This window comes from Myotis lucifugus, unplaced genomic scaffold, assembly GCF_000147115.1.
Source record: "Myotis lucifugus unplaced genomic scaffold, Myoluc2.0 scaffold_3, whole genome shotgun sequence".
Classification (NCBI taxonomy): domain Eukaryota; kingdom Metazoa; phylum Chordata; class Mammalia; order Chiroptera; family Vespertilionidae; genus Myotis; species Myotis lucifugus.
In genome coordinates, this window is record NW_005871051.1 from 9,070,841 (window position 1) to 9,085,098 (window position 14,258).

The 14,258-nt window shown below is 40.1% G+C and overlaps 1 protein-coding gene across 1 annotated transcript in view; it reads left to right on the forward strand.

Annotated features, from left to right (window-relative positions):
• Window positions 1–14,258, forward strand: part of PARD3B (par-3 family cell polarity regulator beta) — an 812,619-nt gene that overhangs the window by 313,861 nt on the left and 484,500 nt on the right. Inside the window, exon 4 of the mRNA XM_023760488.1 lies at window positions 3,937–4,046. Coding sequence (XP_023616256.1) covers window positions 3,937–4,046 — 110 coding nt within the window. The remainder of the gene's footprint in view (window positions 1–3,936; window positions 4,047–14,258) is intronic.

Here is a 14,258-nt window from a genome sequence, read left to right on the forward strand (position 1 = left end):
GCGATAGCAACTCGTATTTAAAGATGCTCATTGTTAATTCTAATATGAAATGATTTGTATGTGTTATTAACACGTTAAGACAGCAAACGAAAAGATGAGAAGGCAACTCAATAGGAGACATTGATGTGTGGAATGCAGAAAAAGTAGAGAAGAAAAAAACTTACTCCTAATGAGTTGCATGTTTAAGAAAGACCCAACCATCTCACACTTGTTTATGTCCCGAATGGTCGGGACCCTGACATTGAGCTCGACTGTTTTCTTCGGGGAGGAGATACACTATGATACTACTGTGAACTGATGGAATACAGAGGCCCAACTACATGTTGTTATAAAATTGTCTCTAATGATAACACTTTGTTATTAAAACAGCCAGTATTGACAAGTAGTGAGGAGTCTTAGTAGGGTCCTTAAAATTGAAGAAAAGCTATCTGGCATGGCTTCTTTAAGAAAAGTATACTTCTCACCCAAGAAAAATAACAGGTCTATTTTCATGGGCACACACACACACACACACACACACACACACACACACTCACACACACGCACACAGATTATGTACATATTCATATACTAGAGGCCCAGTGAACAAAATTCGTGCATGGGTAGGGTCCCTAGGCTGGCCGGCGATCAGGGCCAATCTGTGGGGTGACCAGCAGGGCGATCAGGGGTGCCCTGCTGGCACCCCCCTTGGCTGGCCTGGCGCCGCCCACTCGCTGGTTTGCCCTCGCCCTCCAGTGCTGGTTGCCTCCCTCTGTGGGGTGATTGGTGGGGTGATTGGGGGGGACAAGGAAGGCCCGCTGGCACCTCCTTGGCTGCCTGGGCCCGCAGACTGGGTCAGCTCCTGCATGAGAATCTGCCCCTTAGTGTCCAGTGCATGTCATAGTGACCCGGTCATTCCGCCCTTTGGCGGATTTGCATATTAGGCTTTTATTATATAGGACTAGAGGCCCGGTGCATGAAATTCGTGCACTGGGGATGGGTGGGGGGTCCCTTTAGCCCAGCATGTGCCCTCTTGCAGTCCGGGACCCCTCCCTTGTTACTGCCCAGCTGCTTGCTGCTTCCTACCACTTGGCTTGCTGCTCCTTAGTGCTGCCCCAAAGGCCTCGGGTCTGCTGGGTGCCAGGCCTGCCGATTTGTGTCTCTGATACCCCCAGCAGCCCCAGCACCAAGGTGGCGGGCCTTGGAGCTGCTGGGTACAGGCCCCCCGTTGCGTGTTTGTGTCTTCTATCAGGCCCCCAGCAGCCCCAGCAGCCCCAGCACCACCTAAATAACTTAAGGGAAACTTTATTTAGTCTTCTTTTAAAAGCAATCTAGTTTAAAAATGAGTTGCGGTTAAGACAGAACAAAGAACATGGTACCTAAGAATGAGATAGACTGACAGAGGAGAGGCTGTGCACTGGTCAGGGGCTTACATGCCAACTGTTCTCTACCTGGGAAATGATGTAAAATCGGTTTCTTTAGTTTTCTGCTTAATTGTCTTCTGCAGCACTGAGGTCAGAGGAGCTGCCTTCCAGCCCATAGGCTGCTTCTCAGAGTTGAAAATTTCGCCCTTGGCCTCTGCCTAGGACAGGACCTCTGAACCCCCAGGTGCATAAACACACAGGGCTTGCATCAGGATCCACTGATCCCGGGCTGGGAGGCCTCTCGGCTCCGCTGATTCAGGCGGCCAGGAGGCCTCTCGGCTCCGTTGATCCAGGCTGCCGGGAGGCCTCTCTGCTCCGCTGATATCGGGGCCGGGAGGCCTCTCGGCTCCACTGATATCGGGGCCTGGAGGCCTCTCGGCTCCGCTGATATCGGGGTCGGGAGGCCTCGCGGCTCGGCTGATCCCCGGGCAGTGAGGCCTCTCTGCTCTGCGGCTTCAGGGCTGTTTGGCTTCGCTCTACCGCTTGGAGCCTGAGTATGCAGATTAACCGCCATCTTTTAGCTTCTATAATTGAAACATTGTATCTTTTGGAGCTGTTGCTTCAGGAGCTCAGAGCCTAGCAGCTGCAGGCGGGATCCTTGGTTTTCTCTATCGCTGGGGCAACCAAGCATCCTGTTCTCAGCTGCCTGGCTGCCAGCCGCCATCTTGGCTGACAGTTAATTTGCATATACTCACTGATTAGCCAATGAAAAGGGTAGCGGTTGTACGCCAATTACCATGTTTCTCTTTTATTAGTGTAGATATGTATATGACTCAGCTGAAATCACAACATAACTAAAATTGTCATTCCCTCACATTTTTGTTTCTTTGCCTCTAAAACAATTTCCTTTTTGACCTCGGTATATCATGGTGGTTTTACCTGCTTTTTGTCTGTTTGTCATATTTTATTTATTTGTTTTTCTCCAATTTGACGTGCAGTGTACCGGTCTGTTTTAAATGCTTGAAAACAGGCATTTGCCTCATTTTCTTCTTCGTTTTAAAGATAGCGGGTTACTTCTGAGGGTATCACATTTAGACTGACTTGCTCACTTCAAGTTCATGGTAATCCAGGGCTTCACCTGAGAAGCAGTCAGTCTTCAGTTTGCCTGAAGGAGGGAACATATGGTGGTACAGGACTGGGACTCTGAGGTCTTCAGAGTTGATGGTACTTTGTATTACTTCTACTTTTCTTGTTTTTAACAGTTTCTTTCGAGAACACAGGTGCTATTGCTATGATACTTGCTTGAGAAAAATTTTAGATGGAGATAGAGAAGGTGAGGAATAATGTAGTCAACTGTCTATTAATTAGAAATAAATAATCGAATGTGAACTTGGACTTGATAATACCTTTTGATATGGTGTTTCATCCTAAGTAGCATGATAATTTCTTACTGTAAAATAAGTTATTTTATTAAAAAGCAACATTTTTTCTAAACAAGGATGAAAGTATTGGCAAGTCTAAGTTTCATACACAGAATAAGAATGTTGGAAAACATCGAAAAACCCGATTTATAAATAGTTCCAAATAGATTTACTTATTATTACTGTGCCATAAAAAATGAAGTATGGAAAATTTTTATTTTAAACTGCAATAGCTTGAAAGAGTTGGGGAATTAGTTTCAGAATATTGATTAACAGGGAATTGCATTTCTACTGTTTTCCACTTTTTTTCCCCAAAAGTACACAAATAAAAAGTTAATTTTTATATGAGAGCAATTTTAAACCACAAATGGATTTTTTTTTTTGAGAGTTTCCTCTATCGTGGCCAATTTTGTATGAAACAAATTATTTTAGGCCTAATTGCAAGCAGAATAGTTAGGCCGCTAGCTCTGCTAAGGTTGAATTTCATTTGAACTTTCTAATAGTATGATCTCTCTTTTCAGAATTTAATAACTGACTCAAATATTTAATAGTGGGAGCTTTCATTAAATTAAAAAGAAATCAGGATATATTTTTAGAAGATGTAACTTGTTTTGCTTATCAGTTTCATCTACTTTAGGAGAAAGGAAGAGAATGGAACCGATCTCTTTGTGTACTTAAATAGACATCAATACTGTAACCCCAGAAAATAATTTATTTCTATATATGTCATCATTCAGAAGATTTGGGAAGCCCAGAATGGCAGCAAGTACTATACTTCTAGCTCTACTCAATAGCAAATTGCACTGACTGTGTGAACCCTCTACTGGGCTACTGGATAATCATTCTTTTCAATACCCAAATAGGTTTTCTAGGTTGGTGTTAGATTGCACACAGTCAATGTTGCATTGCCTAACAGCTCTGGCTTAAGTACAATGACTTGTTTTGAAATGCAAGTGGGGAAAGATGAGGGTTGAAAGATTGCATTTCCCTGTGTCATTCTGTGAATAAATGACAAAAGATCATTAAATGGATTAATTTACAAGCATTCTTGAGAAACAGAATGTTTTTACATAAAAGCATGTTGTAAACCTTTTTAATTAAATTGCATTGTACCGTGCACTCTCTTCCCCCCAGGGTTCTCTTGACCTCTCACCTCTTATTTTGTCCTCCAGGCACTCCACTGCTGGTGAGGAGAAGCAGTGACCCAGCACCAGGCCCACCTGCTGATGCCCAGCCAACTGCTTCACACCCCAGTGGCCAGAGTCTGAAACCTGCTATTCCAGTAGGTATCCTGCCTTTTGCATTTCTAAGGAAAGATCAAAGTGCCTTACCCATAGATAGATTTGCAGTCTTAAGTCAGTTGACAATTAGAGATCTTTTGATAAGATATACGGTATTAGTTATAATAGCTAGTATGATCTATTAAGAGTATATAGTTATAAAGATAGTATTTGTTTATAAAGCACTAATTATGTGCCCAGTAGTGTTTTAAGTGCATTACATTAAGTGCTATGAGCCAGGGTATTAAAGGAGGACCACGTTTTTGTCTTCATTTTACTGATGCTGAAGTTGGAGGCAGAGGAGGGTTTAGTGAGTTGTCTGAGGTCACAGCTAGCAAGTGGCAGAGCCAAGCCTTTAACCCAGGTGGCTTGGCTCCAGAGTCCATGCTCTTGCACAGAGCACTATTCTGTTGACTCCCATCCTCCTCCCGCTTCATAAAGCCCACGGATGCAGCTGGTATGGTCAGCGTGTCAGTGAAATGCTTCTGAAATCGTAACGTGGTAAGTGGTGATACAGTTTCAAGATAACGAATATTATGGGTATATGGTGCCAGTACTGGGTTTCTAGAACTCAACAGTGAAATTAAAGAAAAATAAAATGCCATGCCCAAAGTGCTTATAACCAGATATACCTGTATGCTCTACCTATAAAATGATAGGTTAAATGAAGACTAGTTTCCTAAAGAAATAAAGTCCTTCTTCCACTTGGGACTGTGGGATCTTTCTGCTAAATCCCGAGCTGCTTTGAAGAGTTGTGGTTGTGGTTTGTCCTTTGCAATGGCCTGAAAGTTAGATTCTGGTTAACGGCAACATATCATTATAATAAGTGGTCTTCAGTATGTCACCATATTAAAAAGACTCCGAGAAACGAGGCTCTTCCCCATTTTAAGTCTCACTGTCTATAACACTCTAAGAAAAAGGCAATGTTTGCAGGGATATAAGGGTGCTGAGTGAGCTAAATGGATTCTCCCAGTTTTGTATAAAATTTTCTTATTAAGAACCTGTGTGATTGTGTTTGAGGGAGGTGTCAGTATATTGAATCATTGGCAATTAATAATAGGTTAGTGGCAATATTTTAGCATATTTTTTTCTGTGAACAAGGAAGCAAATATCCTGGAAGTATTTTAGATGTAATATTTTTTACTCTCCATCCTTTTAAGGAAATATATTTAATGGAAATTACATTAATAAAAATTAGATGTGCGCATTCTACTGCAGAGATTAGTGTAAACGGAACCAGTATGTGGTATGATGTGTGTCCGTGTGTGTTTGTATGTGTACATTTAACACACATGAACTGGATTGGAGGGGAAAAGAACTATATAAATGAGATAATGATTACATCAAAGAGGAAAAACTACAATTTAGTGCTTATTTTTGCAGTGTCAGAATACTTTAAAATGAGAGTGTACCTGACTGTGTTACCATCATTTACATGCGGAATGTCACCAATCTGTTCCATGTTTCTACTAGTATGTATCCTTACCAAAATATGATACCAGTGAGTTCTAAGTGGAGTAGTTGGAGTGAGAGATATATTGTTACTAACGTCCTGATTCCAGAAGAAATGCTAACACCCCAAATGCTCTTACCTAACAATATGCAGGTTATCAAACATGGGCCGAGGCCACATGTACCAAGAGTTAGAGGAACACACCTATTTCCTCCTTTGCTCACAGGGCTCCCTGCGGATGATGAATTGTAAACTTGAGACCCAAAAAATGGTCCTTGCCTGCCCACCGAACAGTGGCACAGTCCAGGCTTTTCTAGCTTCAGTTGTGAAATACTCTCCATGCAAAGTTTAAGCATTAACGGTCTAATGTGCAGGCATCGTCCCTTTCTAATCTCTTTATTTCTAGTTGGAAGTACATGGGGGGTGCTCAGTGTGCATGTGTTGTATTTAGGAATGCAAGACACATCTTAATCTGGGAAAAGTCTCAGAAGTTCTTAGCAATTACCCGGCTTTTCTAATTCAACCATTCTTTCTGCTCTCCAAGGGAATGCACCGGGTAAAGGTTTACCTGCTCCAGCGTCTGGTTCACAGACAGTTTAACTGCCCTAGTGTGTAGGGTAGGCGAAGTCAGTATGTGAAGACATCTAGGTGCATCTGTTTTTACCTAGAAGAAAAATATGTGTGTGCCTGTGTGTATTTTTTAAAATATATTTTTATTGATTTCAGAGAGGAAGGGAGAGGGATTGAGAGAGAGAAACATCAGTGATGAGAGAGAATCACTGATTGGTTGCCTTCTGCACGCCCCACGCTAGGGATGGAGCCAGAAACCCAGGCATGTGCCCTGACCTGGAGTTGAACCGTGACTTCCTCGTTCATAGGTCAATACTCAACCACTGAGCCATGCCAGCAGGGCTGCATGTGTGTATTATAACTCTATTTTATTCCTGCTTATCCAAACTTATGGATTACTTAAAACTGTGTCGTCCAAAAGCATAGCCACTGGTTCGTGGGGCTATTTAGCACCAAACATGTGCATTAAGTGTAATATGCATTCTGGATTTCAAAGACTGCAATATGAAAACTCAGGTGAAATATCTCATTAAAATGTTCATATCGACTACATGTTGAAATGATACTATGCTTGGATATATTGGATTGAATAAAATATGTTACTAAAATTATTTTCACCTACCTTTACGTTTTTAAAAAAAACATTTCTACTAGAAATTTTAAAATTACATGTGTGGATCACATCCCATTTATATTGGACAGAGCAGATTGGATATTGCATTAATGAAATGGTTGGAGACCCTTGGGAGGAGTTATTTGAGTTACACATCATCTCTGGTGGTAGCAGTGTGATTAGGTTTGCCTGGGGCAGTCCTAGTCCATGCCTGTTGTTCTGGCATAATTATTAACAGTGTCCACACTAACTCTCCGAGGTGCTCATGTGTGGATGATAAATTATGTGGCGCCCTCCACTGTAGCCCTATAGTCACTTTCATTGTTTGCTCAGCGATAAAAGGAGTGGTGTTTCAAGGAAGCCCTGGGAACAAAACCACAGCTCTCCCCTCGGAGTCTGCTGCAGAGAGAGCTCTTTGTAGCAAGGCCCTGAGCCCAGGGAGTACGGTGTGGAGCCTGCAGATTCTTTCCCGCCTCTCAGATTCCGTAATTCTACTGGTTGCTTCCCCCGCAACTTCAGCGACACCACTCTTGATTCCTGTGATTTGATAAGTGGTGATGAATAGGGGGAGTGTGTGATAATGTACTCATGCAGCAACTAATATGAAAACTAATTGCTTAAAAAGCTCTCTTCAATTGCATTGCATCTCAATATCCAAAGGAAAAAAACAATCAAAATTTCCATCTCTTAAACAGAATGTTCACATGTAAGCAATTCACAGATGGCAGAGCCCCAAGTGGGTTATGTTCAATCATCCCCAAGAAATGAAACTTACTCATAACCCAGAGCATGAGAAGCTGTAAGAATGAGTAGTTGACACATTTGATTATGTTGAATTATTGCCTTTAAAGCCACAGTTGATGACTGTTATTTTTAGCTGCACTTCATTATTCTTACTATAGAGGGAAGAGTTTTTGTTGATGCCCAAAGATGTGTTTTTGAAAAGTTGGAAAAGTTGCACTTGTTTTCTAGCTGGTTAAATTATTACAAATTGCTTATTTAAGATGTGTATCCTCAGGCAAGTTGGAATTTTAAAAAGGATTTAAATTCGAAATATCACATTCTCTGCAAGCTTCAAAGTCTTTGAATAATGAAAAGCCACCAAACTTCATTGTTTCTTAGAGTACAGGCCGGTACACAACATGAACTTTTGTTTCCTTTCTTCCTCTTTTCATAGACCTACTTTTCATATCCAGTTAATCAGAGTAGCATAATTATTAATGTGCAATTAGTAATGACTGTGTTTCTTTCAAGGCAATAGAAAATCTAATTCCACTGACTGTTTTTGAATTAAAGAGAGAGAATCCAGGGGCCAAGATATTGCAGTGAGAATCCGCTTCTGGGACGCCTTACCTTCTTGCCTTGATTGCAACCTGGTGTTCTTGGCTGAAGGGCATGCCATAAAACCAGGTTCTTGAAATTGATGTTCCTGAATTTGCGGATGGAAGAGAACTCTAAAACAGATGTGATTTTTTTTTAATATCCGGTTAACTACTATGGTTGTTTTGTGTTTTAATGACTGTTTATAGTTTCACATTTAACCCCTAAAGCAAAAACATCCTGCAGGGGAGTAAATTAAAAAGTGGATTCCTGAACACTATAAGGCTGTGCCTGTTCTCAGAGAGTAAACGCCTTTGTTTGTTCTAAAACCGTTACTTGTATCACATCACCAAAATCAGTTAGGAAAATCCTGGTGTATCTTTTAAAAGTTCATATCTATAATAAATACATTTTATTTTTAAATGGCAGCCTTTGAGGCTGCTAAACTAGAATTCGCGAATGGGTTCGTCAGAAGTTTTATACCATGGAGGGGAAGAAGGACATGGGGGGGGAGTATATTTAACGAAGGAGACTCTATCACTGCTATCAAATTTTAAAAGGAAAACAAGAGCTCAAAAACTTATTTAGGGGTTGATTTGGGATGAAATCATACGGGAAAGACACCATTTCTCAAAGTATGAGGAATGTTAGAGATTAAGAAGTAAGGTAAAAATTGCCACCTCTCCCAAATACCTATTAAGTAATTAGGTAATTTCATCTTTTCTATCCAACGCATAGTATGTAAATTCAAGATGTTAAGATGAATAGATGTTTGTGAATTGCTGCAATGAGAAGCCAAAAATAACTCTTCAGTCAGTAGCAACATCATGCCTAGCAACAGTGAGACGGGATAGAGGGCACAGCCTGGTGGTGGGAAGGCAGTGGGAGGCATCTTTCCAGTGGCCCTACTTGTGCACCGGGGGTGAGAAGTGAATGGACAATGTTGTTTTCTTTGGAATTTTGGGTATTTTATCAGCAAAGAGAGTGCAAGGTGCTTCTAGTGGGAGAAAATACTTCCAGGGAATAGAAGCATTATTTTTGTGTCGGACATGTAACTGATTTGAGAAATCTTCCCTTGTATGTTACATAGATTGAAATTATAATCAACACTGCTCCTGGTTTAAGTGTTTGCAAATCCGTGAAAGAAATAATCGAGAAATTACAGAGAAATTGAAATAGCTTGGCTTTTAGGATTAAAATCTTTGAATTGTCACTAATTTGTCAGAGGACTTGTGGTTGTGGGTTGCTGACTGTCAAAATCCAACATAGAAACTTCACTAAAATTCTGAGTAACCAACGCATATATGTCTAGCCATTAGATATACAATTAAGTGGCTGTAGAAACACTGGAACAAAACAGTTGTTGAAACCAGTGTAGATTGGAAGGGAGGCTCTATCCATTGTCTTCCAAGGCAGAGAAATGGGTCCTGTAGGGCTCCGGGGAGGGAGCAGTAGCCTGTACCACGGAATGGCATTATTACAGACACTGAAGCCTACAGAGGTTTCCCCTTTTCCCCTCCTGACACGGTGATTTAATAACAGACCTGGTGTTTGTGACTCCAGCTGTTCGCGCCGGGTGCTGATAAGACCAGAGCGTGGAGACACATGGCGACATGGTTTTCATATGGCTTTGTTTTTAGGAGATAAAGCTGCCATCCAATATTTCACGGGGCCAAATGTTTACTTAGTTTGGCAAGTTTAGACAACTTAATTTCTGAAGCATTTGTATGTATAAGACTCAAGGTTAAGTCCAGAAGCCTGATTTATTCTGAAGCAGAGATTTTCATCAAATCTTGTAGACGTCGATGAATCCAATTTGGATTGTCTGGAGGTCTGCACCGTGTCTAATCAAAGGACCTGGGGAACGTGACCCCCGCGCAGGTGTGTGCTCCCATCATTCTTCGCGGGTCTGGTCCAGAACTGAAAGTCTAAGGAAGGTTCACTGTGCAGAGGTCAGTTCCAGAAATTAAAAACTCACCGTGACATGTTGCCTTTTGTTGTTGAGATTGATCTGCACAGAATGAAAACTGAATGGGCTTTGCTTTCATGTCAACAGTAATTGATTAAATCCTTAGATGTTCAAGGCTCTGCTCTGTGCCATCTGGACTGCATACGACATGGGCCCTGTCCTCAGGACACGTACCACCTAGTCACGAAGGCCAGATCTCTAGCAGTTAGGCCACCCTCGCAACTGCAGGAGAGGATCAGATGATCACGGCATGCACTTTCAACCATCAAAATTAGTGTCCTTTGCCTTTAGTCTGCACTCTGCTCATCCTCCTGAGCCCCTCAAGGGAATTGCCTTGTGTGGTATCTGTTCTCACCTCACGCAAATATAAGTGCCTGTTTACATGTCTGTTACAAGACCTAGCTCCTCAGAGATATGAGCCAGTGTATTCATTTTTATATTCAAGCCCCAGGCACAGTGCCTGACACATACATGTAGGATTAGAGGATTACAACTTTTATTTTTGAGATGGGCAAAAATGAATGAAATTCAACAACTTTTAACTCATTTTGTAAAGGTGTGTATATTTGTGTGTATGTATAGTATGTGTGTGTGTATGAATTAGAATGTAAAAGTTGTGAAATAAACTGTTTAATATAGTGTTTTGCACCTTAAGTAGCTTTTTAGTCTGGAATTTTCTGTTTTAGGACAATTTTACCTGTGTTGTCAAGGGGAGAGAAATGTTTAAACACAAACTCTTTACTTAGAATTAAAATGTTGGTTGATAGCTGAGGTCATCTTCTTATGGTTCTAGTAATGACCATCATAGAAATTGGTTCTGAGAAAGAATAAACATGATAGGAAAAGACAAACCTTGATAATTCTAGAGATTAGCCACTATAAAAGCTGATTTTGTTAGTGCCCATGATATGTGAACAAAGAATAGAAATTAATATGCATGCAATAGAGTCAGTTATCTGAGTTTGTCAACAAAAATATGAGTTCTAGATTCAAAGTGCTAGTAATCTTGATCTTGATAGTTACAGCTTTGTAATTTTATAATAATTGTGTTTAAAAATTTAGGAAATTCTTGAGTAGACTAGAAATTTGTGAACAAGATACATCTATGCCCATAAAAATAAAGATTATATCCTAAATTTTTTCTCATATTTCATTTTTATTAAAAACTTCCTCTGTTGTCAAGTGATATGGAAGAAAATAAAAATCCTGGTATTGTGAATTAATTCAAAATTATGGGGACATTTATAAGACATTTCTTAACAAAACACTTCTCATGATAGTGGTTTGGGCAAATGAATTTGACAGCATTGTTTGAAATTTGGTAAATATGATGTTTAAAGTAGCTTTACTGTGAAGGTCAGGATCCCATGTCCTGATTTCCTCCACAACTCTGTGACCCTCAGCAAATGACTTAAATCATGGGTGATTTCCTCAGAAACCCTGTGTAACTGAAAGAAAATAACAAACAGAAATTCTGTATGAACTCCTGTTGTTCTTAGGGTCTCAAACACCAAAACTAGCAACTTCAGGGTTCCAGATGTGAATTACTAACTTGGTTGGTATGAATTCAACATTAAATTTCCTTTTCATATCTCAATATTTATGTGTTTATGGAATGAGGTTATAGTTTTAGCCATTTTTTTTAAGTATATATATATATACATATATATACTTTATATATATATATACACTTAAAATATATATAAAATATATATATATTTTTTTTATTTTTTTATTTTTTAAGGCCACAAATACACAAAGGCAGCACCATAAAAACATACATACATGTGCACACGAAAATTCTTTGGAGGATAGCACTGCTTAAATCTGAGGGTGGACATGTGGTAGGTCCTGTTACTTTCACGTGAAAGCTCACGGATGAGGACTGTGTCCTCCGTATGTTCTGATTTTCCATGTGCTCCTTCCTCCTGTGTTGTGGATGCCTACTGACTATGGTTGCAAAGGGTTAATGAGCATTCACCTTGAGCAGAAGGAAGACAGTCCCTACTGAGGGGACAAGAGAAATTGTTTTTTCCTGGGGCATGGTGGGATTCTTAGAAATCTCTTCTGATGGGGGATGTTTTTTCCTCTCACAACATGAATTCTTCTGAAGTGCAAGTTTCATTTCGGTGTTTTCCTTTCAAAATCTAGTCACAGAATGACAGGGTGCAGACATTTAAAGGACTCTTCTCTCTCTCGGGAGGGGTGGCCGCTTTCCTAATAGCTCTGTGCTTGGAAATGCAATTCTGATTTAGATGAATCACATTTTAAAAGCAGCTACTGTGTGTGTTTTGCGCTTGTGGAAACATCTAGCGTCCTGGTAAGCAGTGTGTGAGCTTGTCACACTACACAGCTTTTGATGTCTGATGAGCTGATCACAGGGACATCTGGAGTGAGTTAGTTTTGAAGTTGCTGGTGTGAAGCGCAGAGAAGCCAGAGCCTTCCGACAGACCTGAACCAGTAAAAACATCGCCGCTTTTAGCAAATCTTTTTAACTGGCAACTGGCAGGCGATTTTCAGACTGACACAGTCCTGGCTTTTTCCAGTCTGCTCTCCCCACTGCACTCCCCGTCTTTCCAGCAAAGAATGGGCGAGTGGCATGCATTGCAAAAAATCATAAAGGATCACCCTCCTCTAAAAGGTGCAGGTAGATTCTTAAGCATCAGAAGGCAGACGCAACAGACTTGCTCGAAGAAATTGTATTGTTTCCTTTTTCTCTGCCTCTAATTTCAATCACTGTGTCAATCACCCATCCTCCTTACATTTTCACTTTTAAGTAAATATGTTTGACACTTAGCTATGTTCTGTGACTATCCAAAGATAAACAAATAGGCATAAAATACAGGTTCTACTAGGATAAGGCTATTCCTTATTGTTTTGTGAGTAAAATTATTATATACCTATAAATATCTGTCTTGAAACATCTGACCATTATCCATGCATCCAGGATACCTTTTAAATTTATTGGTTTGGCTTTTTTTAAATCTTTGGTTATCATGGTAATAAACATAATATTTACCACTGTAATAACTTTTTAAGTGGAAGAATTTGTATTAGTGGCACTAAGCACGTTTATATTATTCTGCACCCATCACAGTATCCATCTCCAGAATTCTTTTTATCTTGCAAAACTGAAAGTCTCTACCATATATGCAAGGGTTTATGTTTGAGTTCTTGTCATGACTTCACAACCTAACCCCAGCCTACATGTTTAGCTTCATCTCTAACCACATCACACTAGATACACCTGCATGAAGTTCCTCACATGTCCAAGTAATGCATCTCTCTATGCGTCTTTGCCCAGCTGTTTATTCTGCCAGGCCAATGACAAATGTCAGTTTCCCCCCTTTTCCTAGAGAATGTCCAATTTTCTTTCAAAATTCAGTATAATGGTCTCTATGGCCTTTTTCTTTACTAATCTGTCCCTGCCCTCTCTGTTATGAGCAGAATTAACCACTTTCTGCACACTGGCATATCTTTATTATAATTATGGATACCTCGTTATCATTTCCCATATTTTATATATGTCTTACTAGACTCTGAGCTCCTTGTGGATTGAATTTCCTTCCACATGCCCACAACATAGCATTGTGCCTAAAGAACAGGGGGTACTTATAAAAGGTTTATATAGGGAATGGAGAACATTTTCTGAGTGGATAATACCTTGTTTAACTACAAAGTAATTTAATAGCAGTTTTAATAGCATTAATCTATGTGCTAGGTAGGCCAACAATTGACCAGGTAACACGACCCAGGGTGTCACGGAGGGAGGGACTTTCTCTACTCAGTTTGCATTTCATGTCAGATGTGGACACTTTATTATGTATATTTAAACATTTTATTTTATCCCATAAAAATTTGCATGTTCAGTTTTATTAGCTCTGTGTTATGGATGAAGAAGCGAAGACTCAAACAAGTGAACTCATTTGCCCCAGATCATATAGCTACTAAGTACAAGTGCTAGAATTTTACTTCAAATAAGCCTTAATCCAAAGTATTGCCTCTTTTCCTTCTACACTCATTCAAATGTTAGCCTTGGAAGTACCACCCTGGCATCTGTACCTTTGTCTCATGAATGCTGCCATTGCTGAAATGCTTTGGGCAGTCTTCACGTGAGACTGCCTTCCAAGCCAATCTGTGAGCCACCTCCTAAAAGAATCCATTGTATCATTTGGTAGAAATATATTTTTTTTATTTTTTTACCCAAAATGGTATGGTTCTATATAATGCCAAAACACATATTGTAAAGATGGTCTCAAATGGCTTGACTGTTTACAAAAGTTAGATAT